Genomic DNA, 13,370 nt, shown 5'->3' on the forward strand with positions numbered 1-13,370 from the left:
TAACAGACATTATTTTAATAATTACCTGTTATCCTCATTTAAATGGGTGCTTAGTAAGTGTATTTGTTAAATAAATTAACGAAAGGAAAGGTTTGGGAAACTTGCCAAAAATATACTAGATTTTGTACTTCAATAGGCAGTCCAAGATAATGTTGAACAGTACACAATCTGTGCACACATATATAAGCTTAAGCATAAAATGAAAAGGGTTAGTCTAAAATTTTTACTTTTTTTTCTCTGCAGACTTGGAGGATTTTATTTTCATTTGGGTTTTAACTAGAATGTTTTGACGTTTTTTGAGTCTTTACTTGCATTTAAGATATATATTTGACAAATTAAAAAATCAGTGATTAGACTGGAGAGATGCTCAGTGTTCTTACAGCACTGACTGCTTTTCTAGAGGACCCAGGTTTAATTCCCAGCACCTACATGGCAGCTCACAACTGTCTATAATCCAAGATATGATCCCTTTATGCAAACATACATGTAGGTAAAACACCAATGCATATTAAAAAAGAATAAAAAGAATAATCGATTAAATTTTAAACCCAACGTTAACAAGAAATTGTATCTTATCTGAATTCTTTTTATTTAACTTTTCCTTTTTCCTCTCCCTCCCCCTCCGCTCTCCTCCTCCTCCTCTTTTAAATGTGTATGACTGTTTTGCCTGCAAGATTTCTGTGTACCACTTGTATGCAGTACCTGTGGAGGCCAGAAGATGTCAGGTCCTTTGAGCTGGAGTTGCAAGCAGTTACGAGCTACCGCATGGGTATTGGGAGTTTGAACCTGTTTTCTGTATTAGTAGCCAGTGCTCCTAAGCACTGAGCCATCCCTCGAGCCCCTGGATTCTTTCTTAGAACAATGATCCTACAGGGTTAGCATGTTGAAGTGCTGTCCTTTGCCATAACCACAACCCTTTCTTGTCAGTATTGCATACAGCAGCATATAATATAAATGCAGGTATTTTCCTGCCTTGACACCTGTAACTTTTAGGGTAGTTTAAAAGTCATTTTTAACAGAGGTTGGTAATTGTTCAGAGGTATTTTCAAGTTACTGTAAAAAGATAAAGCCATCACACTGAGAATTAGATTTCTTTTTCAGGTTGAAAATGTCATCATACTTAGCTTTATGTTTGTTTAGATGTGAATATATATGTAATTTATATTTTGTACTTATATTTATTTTCAATACCAGTTTGGATTCAGGTGGCGAATAGAAAAAGAAGTAATTTCAGGAAAAGGTAACTTTTTAAAAAAATTACTTTTTAATAGAACACAGCTTATTTTGTTAATAGAATGAAATCATTGGGTGAGATTTTTCTTGTTATAGATAACAAATTATTTTCTATAAAAATAAAATTACAGAAAATGTATTTCTGATGAATATATTATTAGCAAAGATCAGAATTTAGTGCTTTCATGACTTTTCCTTTAAAATTTGACCTTTAGAATATTTGAGAATATGTAGAAAATGTTATGAGAATAGGATTTAATAGCAGGGAACAAGTGAGTGCTTGATTACCAGTTATTATAATAAAATCTTGGTAGTACTCTATTCCAACAAAAATCAACATTCTGAAAGTAGAAATTAAATATAACACGTGAACCCAATAGAAGTTTTGTACAGACCAATTCTAGGTTCGGCCCAGGTATTTAGTATGATAATGAAAGGTCAAATATTCAGGGCAGTCAAGAGCACTATATCGTTGCAGGGGATCCAAGCCTTCCTCTGACCTCTCCTAGCATCAGGTGTGCCTGGGGTGCACATATATATTAATGGCAGGGATGTTTTCTGTAGAAGAAAAGACAAAACAGTGAATTCAAAACAGCTCAGTGAATGGTCAGTGGGTAAAGACACTTGCCACGCCAGACTAATAATTTCAGTTCAATCCCTGGAACTCAGAGTGGAAGGAGGGAACAGACTCCACATGCATGACACACACTCAGTGCACATGCATACACACACACGCATGCACGCATACTCACACAGATACACAGTACTAAATAAACATTTAAAAATAAGGCAGTGTAAAAGTTTTCTTAAGGTTACATTTTATTTTATACTTTTGCCTAAAATAAGGATAGATCCTGAAACATCTTTTACTAATAAAAATGTCTCTGTTAATTTTGTCAATTAGAATTTTTAGGAGAGTATATAAAACTGCCTTTAAAAAGGTTGGTAGGTGTTTAGTTCATAAGTGAATATAGGACTAGTTGGGACAGAGAGCAAACTGTTGCTGTTAAGATAGAATGTTGTGGTTGCTATTTAACAGTCATTATTAAGTACTAAACATGCTCATGTTTAATTAACTCTTCATTTGGAATGAATTTTAAAGTCATCCTGTACTTCTTTACATATGCCATGGCATGACATGTAGACACACACACACACACACACACACACACACACACACACACACACAATAAATAAATATATAGATAAATGTAAAAAATGTGTTTGAAGTTCATTTTCTGCTACATAGTAAGTTTGAGGTTAGTATGGATTACATGCAATAGATTATGTTTCAAAAGAGTTATAAGTTAGCCTTTTGGATGCTAATGTTATAAATTCATTTTGGTTCTCTTTTACATTTATGAAAAGGATTTTGTGGTTTCTACTTGTTACTTAGTGTAAGTTATTGTGGTGGAAGTTGTTCTTTGTATAAATCATTTTTATTTTTCCTTTTTCTGCTAAAATAGATAATTTTGAGTTGTCCCTTCACCTCCAATCAGCAGTTCTTGTTCTGGTTTAGAAGTTTTTAATATAAGATAGAGCATGAGGTGTTAAAATTTGGAATATCAGGTTTAAGTTTTTAAAATGTTTTTCATGAACATTTTCGCTAGAACTTTAAGTAAATGGTATAATACTTGAAAACATTAATTTTAATATTGCAATTAAAGACTGTAAGGACTCACATCTAAAAATGTGTTTTGGGAAATGATTTCTCCTTTCCCAGTTTTAGTGAGTACACTTCATGTTTTCACTTTCCAAAGTATGAGATTATCTGATAAGGACTAACTAAAACTCTACTTAAATGAACAGTTTATCATCAGGAATTTTGGGACTGTATGTTTTTAGGAGTTTGGCTCTTTATCTGGGTCTGGTGGCACAGTGTGGAGTCCCAGCTATCACTTAGGGACTGAGACAAGATGTCTATAAGTTCAGTTTTGACCTATAGCATAAGTTCTAGGTCAGCCTAGTAATCAAGTAAGAAAAAAAAAAAACTGGGATGTGTCTTACTGGTAAAGCCTATGCTTAGCACACACAGGACCCTGGGTTCAGTTCCCATTGCAAAAGGGAAAAACCAAATTATCTCTTCGATTTCATACTTAGATACATGATGCTATAATTATTATGGTCAGTTATTTTTAATAAGGAGCTTGTGCTACAATTTATTATATATATTTTAAATATTTATTTTACATCCCACTATAGTATTATTTATTTTACAGTTTTTAAAAGAAAGTTTTAGAGATAATAGGTTTATAGTCCAATCATGTCATGTGTCATGACTGATAGTCCTTTCTTTTTGCAGGTCAATTTTTTTGTGGAAATAAACATTGTGATGAAAAAGAAGGCTTAAAAAGCTGGGAAGTTAACTTTGGTTATATTGAGCATGGTGAAAAGAGAAATGCACTTGTTAAATTAAGTAAGTTGAATGATTTCTTCCAAGTTTATCTTTAATTTAGAATTGAAAAATGTATAGACTATTTATAGTTTAATTTTAAGAGATTCAGTGTGTTTTCCTAAAAGTATTCTTTTTCTCTGTAGTTTCTCTAAATCTCAAAGAAATTTTGAGCCTAAAATTTTTAGCATTATGGTAGCACTTTGATAAAACAATTCTAATGTCAGATTTCCAGCTGGTAACTTGTACAGTGAAGATCTCACAAGCTTGAGACTGTCACCAGATAATGTGTCTAAGTGACAATGTCAGAAAAGGTGATGTAAAAACCTCATGGCTGAATGTGTAGCTATAATGTGCTATTTGACAGTGAGAGACAATTTTAGGAAAGAATCCTATTAAAAAGTTTACTTAACGTATATTAATTTTACTTAATAATAGGTCTCACGATGACATTTTCATACCTTATATAATAGCATATTTTGATAGTACTCAAACCATTCACTTTCTATCCCCTCACTCACCTCTTCTTCATTTGTCCTCCTTTTTCCTTTTGTGACCCAATGAGTGTATTAGGGTTACTTACAGTGTCTATACCACTGAAGAAATCTTCAGGAAGGTACAGGGCCTCATGAGTCGTGTCTACCCACACACACACACACACACACAATGATGGAATGTTCATTTATCTAGTCGTGTGCAGGTTTTATTCAAGTAGTCACAGCTGATGAGAGTTCAAGAGTGTAGTAGCCATGCTCAGAGGACAGCATTATACAACAGACCGTGCAACCTCTGGCTCTTCCTTTTTTTCTGTTTACTTGTTGAAGATGTTCCCCGAACCTTGGAGGGGGTGATATAGGTGCCCTCCGTAGACTGGAGCGTTCACAGCCAGTTACTCTCAGCCCTTTGACCAGTTGTGAGTCTCTGCAGTGATTGTCTTCCGCTGTAAAACAGTGGACCACAGCACCGCTCCATCATTATTGTTGTTAATTGCATCTTATTACATCATGTTACTAGGAGATATCTTTGATGTCAGATACTAATTCTGCCTATGAGACACAATGGATGACACTTTTTCTAAAGTCCCTTTCAAACAGTGTTTTCCAGACACAACAGGGCTGATAAACATGTGAACTTGGAGACTATGAGAGCATGCACAAGACCAGCACAGACAGAATCCCAGCAGCAATAAGGGGAAGTGGGTACAAAGCCCTAACCCTAACCAAGAAGCTCTTTGTAGCTGAGAACCGAATCTAGAGAGTGGGGGCAGTTAGGCTGGCACAGGGTCACTCACCTGCTTCTGACTGGTGTGGCCTGTGCCTGAGCAGCGGGAGTCTGCTGGAGTTGGGGGCAGAAGGTGAGGTGGGCACTGTTTGTAATTGGTAGCTGTTGGGAAAGGGAACATCTGCTTTCCTCAATGAGTCATACTTCTTTTCCTAAAGAGAGAGAAAGAATATGAAGTGAGGTGGTAGAGAGGCCTATATTGGAGAAGCAGAGAGAGGAAAGAATATGACCAAAATGGATTATGTGAAAACATTTAAATAGAAAGTATTTTCAGTCCTCAAACAGTTTAATATAATTTTGAGATATAATGTTAAGATTATTTTCTTCATATTACTTCCTATGTATAGGACATGAGAAATTATAATTAAAATAGAGTAACAACATAGTTACACAGATCCGGAAGCTCAGTGATATTTTTTTTTCTCTTAGGATTATGTCAAGAATGTTCCTTTAAGTTAAATTTTCATCACAGGTAATTTTTTTCTTGTAAAATACTATTTTTAATATTTAGCAATTAGACCATACTCATGTTATTGTACTGTCTAAATCTCAATTGGAAAGTGGACTTAATTTACTGTTTAGAAAGTAGAATGCTAAGCTGCACAGTGGTGCTGCACGCCTTTAATCCCAGCACTTGGGAGGCAGAGGCAGGCGGATCTCTGTGAGTTCAAGGCCAGCCTGGTCTACAAAGCTACACAGAGAAACCCTGTCTTGAAACAACCCCCCAAAAATTGTTTTTATTTAATGTATGCAGTGTTGAATGAGTTAGGAGTATCACTCGCCTGTACCATGAAGTACGTATGAGATCTTCGGTTTTGGTTTTATTGGTTTAATAGTGTCGTTATTTCTTTGTTGTTTTAGTTTTGTTTTTTTGAGACAGGCTAGCTTTCAATTCATAGTGTATGTGAAGCTAGCCTCAAATTTGTGATTCTCCTGTCTCAGACTTTTGTGGGCTGGGGTTATAGGTATATGTCATCACACCTGGCTTAAAATCAGCTATATTATAAGCATATTTATGTATCGTTTTAGCTGCTACAGGTAAGTAATAAATTCTTAAAATCAGCAGGATTTTTTTGTTACTTAAATAGCCAGCCCCAACCTTAATTTCCTCTTTCTGTCAGTGATGCTGAGAGAGACTGATGGTGGTTTGTGAGTTTTCCCTTTTTAAGTTTCATTTCAAATTTGAAATGACTTTGATAAAGAGCAAATATTATTAACTGCTATGGCAGCATGATAGCATCAGCATAGATGTCTTAATCAGAAGTCTTTGAGCAAATACTTAAGAGCTGTTTTCTCATGTTTCTTTTCTTAAGCAATTAAAATTAATTGCTTTTTACCTATTGTACTGGCCAAATTATAAACCTGGCCTTGAAGAGGTAAAGCCAGAGCAATAAGAAGGTAAATTATAAGTGTCTAATGTTGAGATGTGAGTTAAAAACAAGCCCTTCTTTCTCCATCCCAAAATGCTTTTCCTGTAGTCTTTGTTCGGAGAGGAGAGTGTCCTCTCACTGGCCCTGAACCGTCAGAGCACCTGCTGCTGGCTCCTGCTTTCCCAGGGCCCTGGGGACACGGGTTATGTGCTGGCAGAGGGCCGAGAGAACTTACAAAAATAGTTCTTTGTCTCTGTTTAGGCTTTATTATTTTACAGAATTATCTTTATTTGTGTATTGAGCTAAAATACTTATGTACTCATTCAAGGTTCTTTATTATATAAGTGATATGTACTTTAACTTTTTTAATTCATTGGATTTTACTTTTTATAAAATCAGTTGAAAAAATTAACTTCAATATTATGTTGTTTAACATAAAGGAGAAAAGAAATCAAGTCCAAAAAAAGAAAGGCTAAAACCAAGACTGAGTGTGACGATTCACCACATAAGAAATCCAAATCTTCTTCAGAGGTCTCCAAGGGGAAAGATGAAGGTAAGGGGTCTAAGAGCTCCTCATTCCCAGTATGCAGTGCAGTCTGCCACAGTGCAAATCAGAGTCTTGCTGGTGAGTGCAGTCAGAACTTTGTTTTATAGCAAGTAGAAGGAAAGTGGTTGAGAATTCAGGTCCATTTATAGTCACTTACGGGAGTTGTAAGAACAGAGTTGGTTTTGATTCCTTTTGGGCAGGTACTATAAATATCGTGGAATACTGCGGTGTCAATTCCCATTGTATGCAAGCCTTGTTACATGGGCGAGACACTGACTCTCAAGCTTACTTTAACGCCCACCTCCATATTTGTCAAACTTGGGAAGAGTCAAATGAGAATGTGAAGGCACTCAGATCTGTAAAGCAGTGTGACAGTCTGTCGTTCAATCTAAAATCATGATTGTATTACCTGTCTACAGGATTATGAGAGAGATTGAGATAATTTATTAAGCAATTTGACCAATGCTTGCCGTGTAATTAGCTATTTTGAAGGTTACTTCTAGTTGCTTTTTTCAGCACCAATAGTTAATTGGCTATAGCTTCTACTAAACCAAATTTAAAACTAGGTGGGCAATGTAAGCAAGATTCAACTGAATTTAAGCTAGTGTTAATATAAGATTTGGACAGGAGAGGGCTCCCTTGCTCTGGACAGGAAGACAGTTGGGGTACTCTTAAGTGCATTCTTGCAAATTGCTGAGTTGCAGTGGATGGTTAGTAGAACTGCTTTCCTATTGTTTATTGGCAGTTGGCACTTGAAACAGAAAGTGTTTTCATATCTATCTTAATTATTTCCAAACTCCAAAGTAAATCTCAATTAATGAATGTGAAAATCTCATTTGAGTTTAAATTTTTTAAATTTATTCTAATATAGTAATATACCATTTGAAAATTTGGTTATATTCATTATTGGGTTAATAATATTGTTACCCACCTAGTGTAATCATATCATGTAATCATGGCTTATTCTAAATTAGGAAGAACTCATCTCTAAACATCACAGTTGCATATGGAACTTTGGCATTCCTGGCCTTATCCACACCTAGACATCCTTTCCCCGCCTATGTGAGACTGTTTACTTTGTAGCTTCATGTTACCATCATAGAGAGTGTTAAGTATGTGAATGCCTTGGTGGACAACTGAATGTCACATGGCAGAATGAATGTGTAAAGAGGAAAGTATGACAATAGCTTGTGTGTGAAGAGCATTTGCCTTGGCAGATAAGGAAGAACAAAACCCTTAGATGTAGATTCAGTCTCTTGGCCAGATTCAATATCATCTCTCCCTGTTTCCCTTTCTCTCAGCTACCTCACCCTTCACGTTTCAGTTTGGCTCGATTGGAAAGGCCCTTAATACTGTCTGTTTCACTTCTCCAGACTAGAGTGGGTCCCTGTTATACAATCTGAAAGCACCCTGTGCTTGGTTAGAAATGGTCAGGACCCATAACTCATTTTCTGTGAGAGAGGGGGATTGTGTGATTATTTAACTCATCTCCACTTTCTAACACCATAGGCATTTAGTAGGTGGATCAGTGAATTCACAGATGAAGAAGCTCCAAAAGTCAGTTCCAGACTCAGAATCAAAATGATGTTCTGGAGTTTTAGCTTTTACACTACAGTGCTCTGACCAGCAATGTTGTAATCAGTTGGTCTGAAGTCACTGAGACCTCTGTGACAAGTGTGCAAGAAGCTCCACCCTGTGGCCTGCGGTTGTTCTGACTTAGCTTCAGTGTCTTGGGGAAGAGGAATGCACTTCCACCTACAGTAGCCCTTCACATTACAAATGGTTGTGTTAGCTAGCAGCTGCTCCTTGGTGTGTGGCCTAACCTACACTTCCCAGTTTGGTTCTGCTTATGTCAGTAGGCCCAAAGTGTAAGCCTGACCTTTCCACCTACCCTTTTTTGTTTTTATTAAACCCATTGAATACATTTCCATGTCTTTACCCTGAACTTCTTATACCCCTTTAGCCTCTGAAAGACTAACACTTAAGCTTCTTAGCCCTCTCCAGTTTTGTTAGGGTGTCATTCTGTCACCTATGCTTTTATTGCCCTCCAGAAATGTCTCCCCGAGGTCTCTGTAGAGTGGTAATTTAAAATATATATAGCTGGCAGTAGGGGTGCACACCTTTAATCCAACAGTTGGGAAGCAGACGCAGGTGGAGCTCTGTGAGTTCAAGGTCAGCCTGGTCTACAGAGTGAATTCTAGGACAGCCAAGGCTACACAGAGAAACTCTGTCTCAAAAGACCAAAAAATAATTACACACACACAAATACACAATAGATGTTGTGTACTTTTGCTTCTTGCCCCCCCCCCCCAATAACTGCTGCTGAAAAGTTATATTTTAATAGCCACATATGACTGGACAGGCTTGGCTGGGGCGTGGCTCAGTGGTGGAGCACCTGCTCAGCGTGCCGTACAGAAGGGAGAGGCTGCAGCCCCTCGCCACCTCCCCTTTCAGCCGTGGAAAGAATCCTGTGGAAATAAGTATTTGTACACTGTTCAGTGGCAGGGCTGAACATCTCCACAAAGAAAAAGAAATTGTTATTATTACTTTACTATTATTATCACTTTGTAACCTGTGAAGTGTTTTTAAGCTATATTGGACTTTTTCTAGACTCTTAGTTTTTATGTTAGATATCCCAGGCTCTATGAACACATAAGATGATCTCTATCTAAAAGAACCTAACATTTTAATTGAGTTGATAAGACTAAGGGACCTAAAAGATTAGAAAGTAGTAGAGAGCTTTTTGGGGGGAGAATTTGTGGTTTTAGCTACAGCAGTTAATACCACCTACAGATGATGCTTGGTAAAATGGTGGCGTTTTCCTTTCAGGACATACATCCTTAAAAAGGTCGGAAGATTCTAGAAACAGTAAGTATCAAGCATTTCTTTTTCAAATAGATATATGTAGATGCAAAGCATTTGTAATTTGAATTTTTTATTTATTTGTGTCCTGCTCTGATGTGACTTATATTTTTACAACATGAGAAGAATCACAAAGGACAAAAGGTGACTATTTATTCTTCAGTTAAAATAATTACAAGTTTCTTATTTTAATCATAGAAAGCATCAGAATTTTTTCAGTAAATACCATGCATAAACATTCAATTTCACACTGTACAGTGTGCAGGGAGAGAAATAGGGATAAGGTTGGAATGGGAAAGGAAAGGCAGTTAAGACTTTAGGAAAATTGCTCATTTTATGTGAGTCTGAATGACCCTAGGGTGGTGTGGATTTGGAGAAGTTGGTGTTGTGAATGGTACATTAGTGTTGTTTCCATTGCTTATATTAAAGCAGTGATTTAATGAATGATTGCTACAGAGTTCCCAGAGTGTTCACAATGACTTACAAAAAGTCTGTAAGGTTGTTTTAAAATTAGAGGTGTAGGAATAATGGGAAGCAAGGTAGAATAGCAACATGAAGATAGAGGCAAAATTGTATACTTCTACCAAAGCATGTCACGTGACTGCAAAGGCAGACCACAGCTTTGTCACTGTTCTCCCCATAACTAAAGCAGTAAGGAAACCACCAGCAGAGTGACAATGCCCTTGTGAAGTAATAAGGAGACCTCAGTGCTTATTTAGCTTTTTTTTTTCTGACAGCTTTGAGAAAAGAATCTCCTGTAGGATATAAAAGGGAACATTTGTAGTTTTTTTATCCTGTCTGATAAATATTTTTTAAATGGTGAAGGTTTATTTTTATTATGTTTAAACTATGTATGTGAGTATATCCACCTGAGGAGAGGGGCCATTGACGTGCACAAGATGGCGTTGCCCCTTGGCGCTCGTTACAGATGTCTGAGCATGGGTGCTGGGAGCGACACTTAGCTCCCCTGAAAGAACCGTATTCACTTTACACTGAGCCATCTCATCTCTCCAGCATTGCCCCTTCCCCTCCATTTTAAAATATTGTTTTTATTGCTTAAAAATTTGTACATATTTGAGACAAGGTTTAGCTCTTCTTGAGTTCATGATCCTTCTGTCTCAGTCTCCCAAATTTCTAGAATTACAGGCATATGGCACTGTACCCAGTTAGAGGACATCCATTTGTGGTGAGTTAAGCTCTAGGCTATTCATTAGATCCCCTGAGAACCAGAAAACTCAAGCAAATTATCCAAGGCTAAGCAGTTAATGTCTAAGATAAGGTTAGATTAAAGTTTATAATTCCCAACACAGTACCTTTTTGTTATTTACTATCGATAACTGTTCATTATTGGTGAGTCAAATGTAGGCCTATTGTTTACATTGTAATTTTGACAGAATAGACAAAGAGATAGATCCTTCTTAAATGATTGATCTGTCCATGTCTTACTTTTGTAGAATGGTTGTGTAAACAGGCCAGCTTCATTGAATTATTGTCAAAAGAGAAGACACCCACACAAGGCCTGTGCGTACACAAAGGAAGTCCTTGATAACCTGTAGTTCTGTTGCAATGCCAGCAAAAAGAAAAATGCCAGACATTAAACAGAGTCTGTATTTGCTCTCTAGAATTGATCAACTCAAAAGTTAGCGCCTGTCTGGTTCTTATAGTTATTACAGACATTCACCATTTCATCAGTGGAGTAAGTTTTTAGTTATAGTATCCACAAAATGCAAGCATTCAGGAAAACCCAAAGCATTTAAGTGCCATACCAAGGATGTCATCAAAAGCTAAGGTAGAACAGACACAAAGCAGCCAATGTGTTAGGAGAACTGAAATTGTGCTGTGGGGAGAATGTTGGTGAAACTATAGATGTTTAGTTTAGAGAAAATTGAAGGAGTGAGGCCAGAGGGAGGAGGAGGATGTGGAAATTGGAGGTGTTTGGAGGCTGTTACTATGTGGGAGATTTATTTTTGGTGATTGGTTTACAGAACTAGATTCTATAGATAAAAATGGCCTGAAAACATATTTTTGTGTCGGTTTAAGGAAGACTGTTGCTTGGAGCTGTCTGATAAAAGGAACAGAGGAAGTGAGCTATCTCAGGAGACAGACTACACACTACTTGTTATGGGAAGTGTTACAGTGAATGGATTTATTTTCGTAGGTAGTGCTGATGAAAAGATCCACAGAGACCAATAGAGCAGCACATCATGGCTCAACAAATAAAGGCTGTTGCTGCCAAGCCTGATGACCTGGGTTCAATCCTTGGAACTCACATGTCCTCTGACCTGCACACGTGCACTGTGGCATTTTCACACCACATTTCACACACACACACACAAAATGTGAAGAAAAAAGGAACTATAGGTTCTTACTAATAATTACTGCAGAGACTTGACAGTGATACTGTAAGGATGTCATTGTGTATTAGCCATTCTATTTATCATTCCTTAGCAGTGCTCTTTGTCACCCCTGGTGTTGGTTAGTTATAGCAGTGTTTGTAGTGACTGTCACCCTCAGGTAATGAGGAAATTTTAGGTTCACAGGGTGGAAGGAACTTCACAGATCACTTACTATAATCCTGTGCATTGGATTCTCTGAGGCAACTTGGGCACTTTTTCAGTGAATACTCTCTCAGTGGGATTTATTTGAAGGTGATTCAACTTTTCAAAAGTAGAGTTGTATTATCTGGTTTCAGAAATGTACAGGGCTGGGTCAGTGGTCCATTTGGTACAGTGCTTCCATGAAACAAGAGAAACTAAATTCCATCCTCAGAACCCACTTTAAAACCTGGGCTAAGGTCAGCTCAGTCGGTAAAGGTGCTTGCCACCAACCTGACAGGTTTGATCCCTGCAGCCCCCATGGCAGTGGGAGAGAACTGGCTTCCACAGCTTGTTGTCTGATCTCCATACTGTGTCCTGCATGTGCACACCTCATGCACACACAGCCAAGTGTAAAGACAAATGGTCCAGGTATGGTACCACACACTTTCAATCCTAGTGCTTAGGAGGTGAAGACAGGCAGATCTCTGGGTACTTGTCAGCCAGCCTTGCCTATTTAGTGAATTCAAGGCCAGTGAAAGACCCTTTCTCAAAAAAAAAAAAAAAAAGTGGACAATACCCAAGGAACAGTCCTGGAAGATGACCTCTGGTCTCCATACATGCACACACTCATAGACCTATAGATACCACACACACAGACAAACATTCATACAAAGGAAATTAGTGTGGAAAAGCCTCCATGCATGCACACATACATGTAAACCTATATACACCACACATGTAAGCAAATCACTCATACAAAGGAAATTGGTGTGGGAAAGCTGACTGGTGGAACGTATTCTTGGAAGGGAACAAGAGTGAACAGTAGCGGTTTATAGTATAAAACTTTTTAAAATCAGCTGCTGGATTTTAAAGGTCGTGTAGGTTCTGTTCTCTGACATCTTAACAGTAATACCAGAGTGATGAATTTATTAGGCATTCTTATCTCAGTGAGTTGAAGATTATATATTCTCTTCCTGTGTTATCAGTTCAAGACACTGGGAACTGTAGTGATGGCTGTCACAGAACAAGAATCTTCCTCCAAGACTTTATAGTTTCACCACCGTTTGTACATACATAGCTCCCTTCCCCTGCTATTTGTTAAAATCGGTGCCACAACATATTGAGTTAGGATCAAAGTTCAGGCGTAC

At 37.4% G+C, this 13,370-nt stretch overlaps 1 protein-coding gene across 2 annotated transcripts in view; it reads left to right on the forward strand.

Moving 5' to 3' along the window:
* Positions 1–13,370, forward strand: part of LOC101831558 (protein FRA10AC1 homolog) — a 29,027-nt gene that overhangs the window by 12,527 nt on the left and 3,130 nt on the right. For both annotated transcript variants that reach the window (XM_040744923.1, XM_040744927.1), the window contains exons 8-12: positions 1,195–1,240; positions 3,536–3,649; positions 5,336–5,378; positions 6,717–6,829; positions 9,653–9,691. In XM_040744923.1, coding sequence (XP_040600857.1) covers positions 1,195–1,240; positions 3,536–3,649; positions 5,336–5,378; positions 6,717–6,829; positions 9,653–9,691 — 355 coding nt within the window. The remainder of the gene's footprint in view (positions 1–1,194; positions 1,241–3,535; positions 3,650–5,335; positions 5,379–6,716; positions 6,830–9,652; positions 9,692–13,370) is intronic.

The sequence above is a fragment of the Mesocricetus auratus genome, unplaced genomic scaffold (genome assembly GCF_017639785.1).
Source record: "Mesocricetus auratus isolate SY011 unplaced genomic scaffold, BCM_Maur_2.0 Super-Scaffold_4256, whole genome shotgun sequence".
NCBI lineage: Eukaryota > Metazoa > Chordata > Mammalia > Rodentia > Cricetidae > Mesocricetus > Mesocricetus auratus.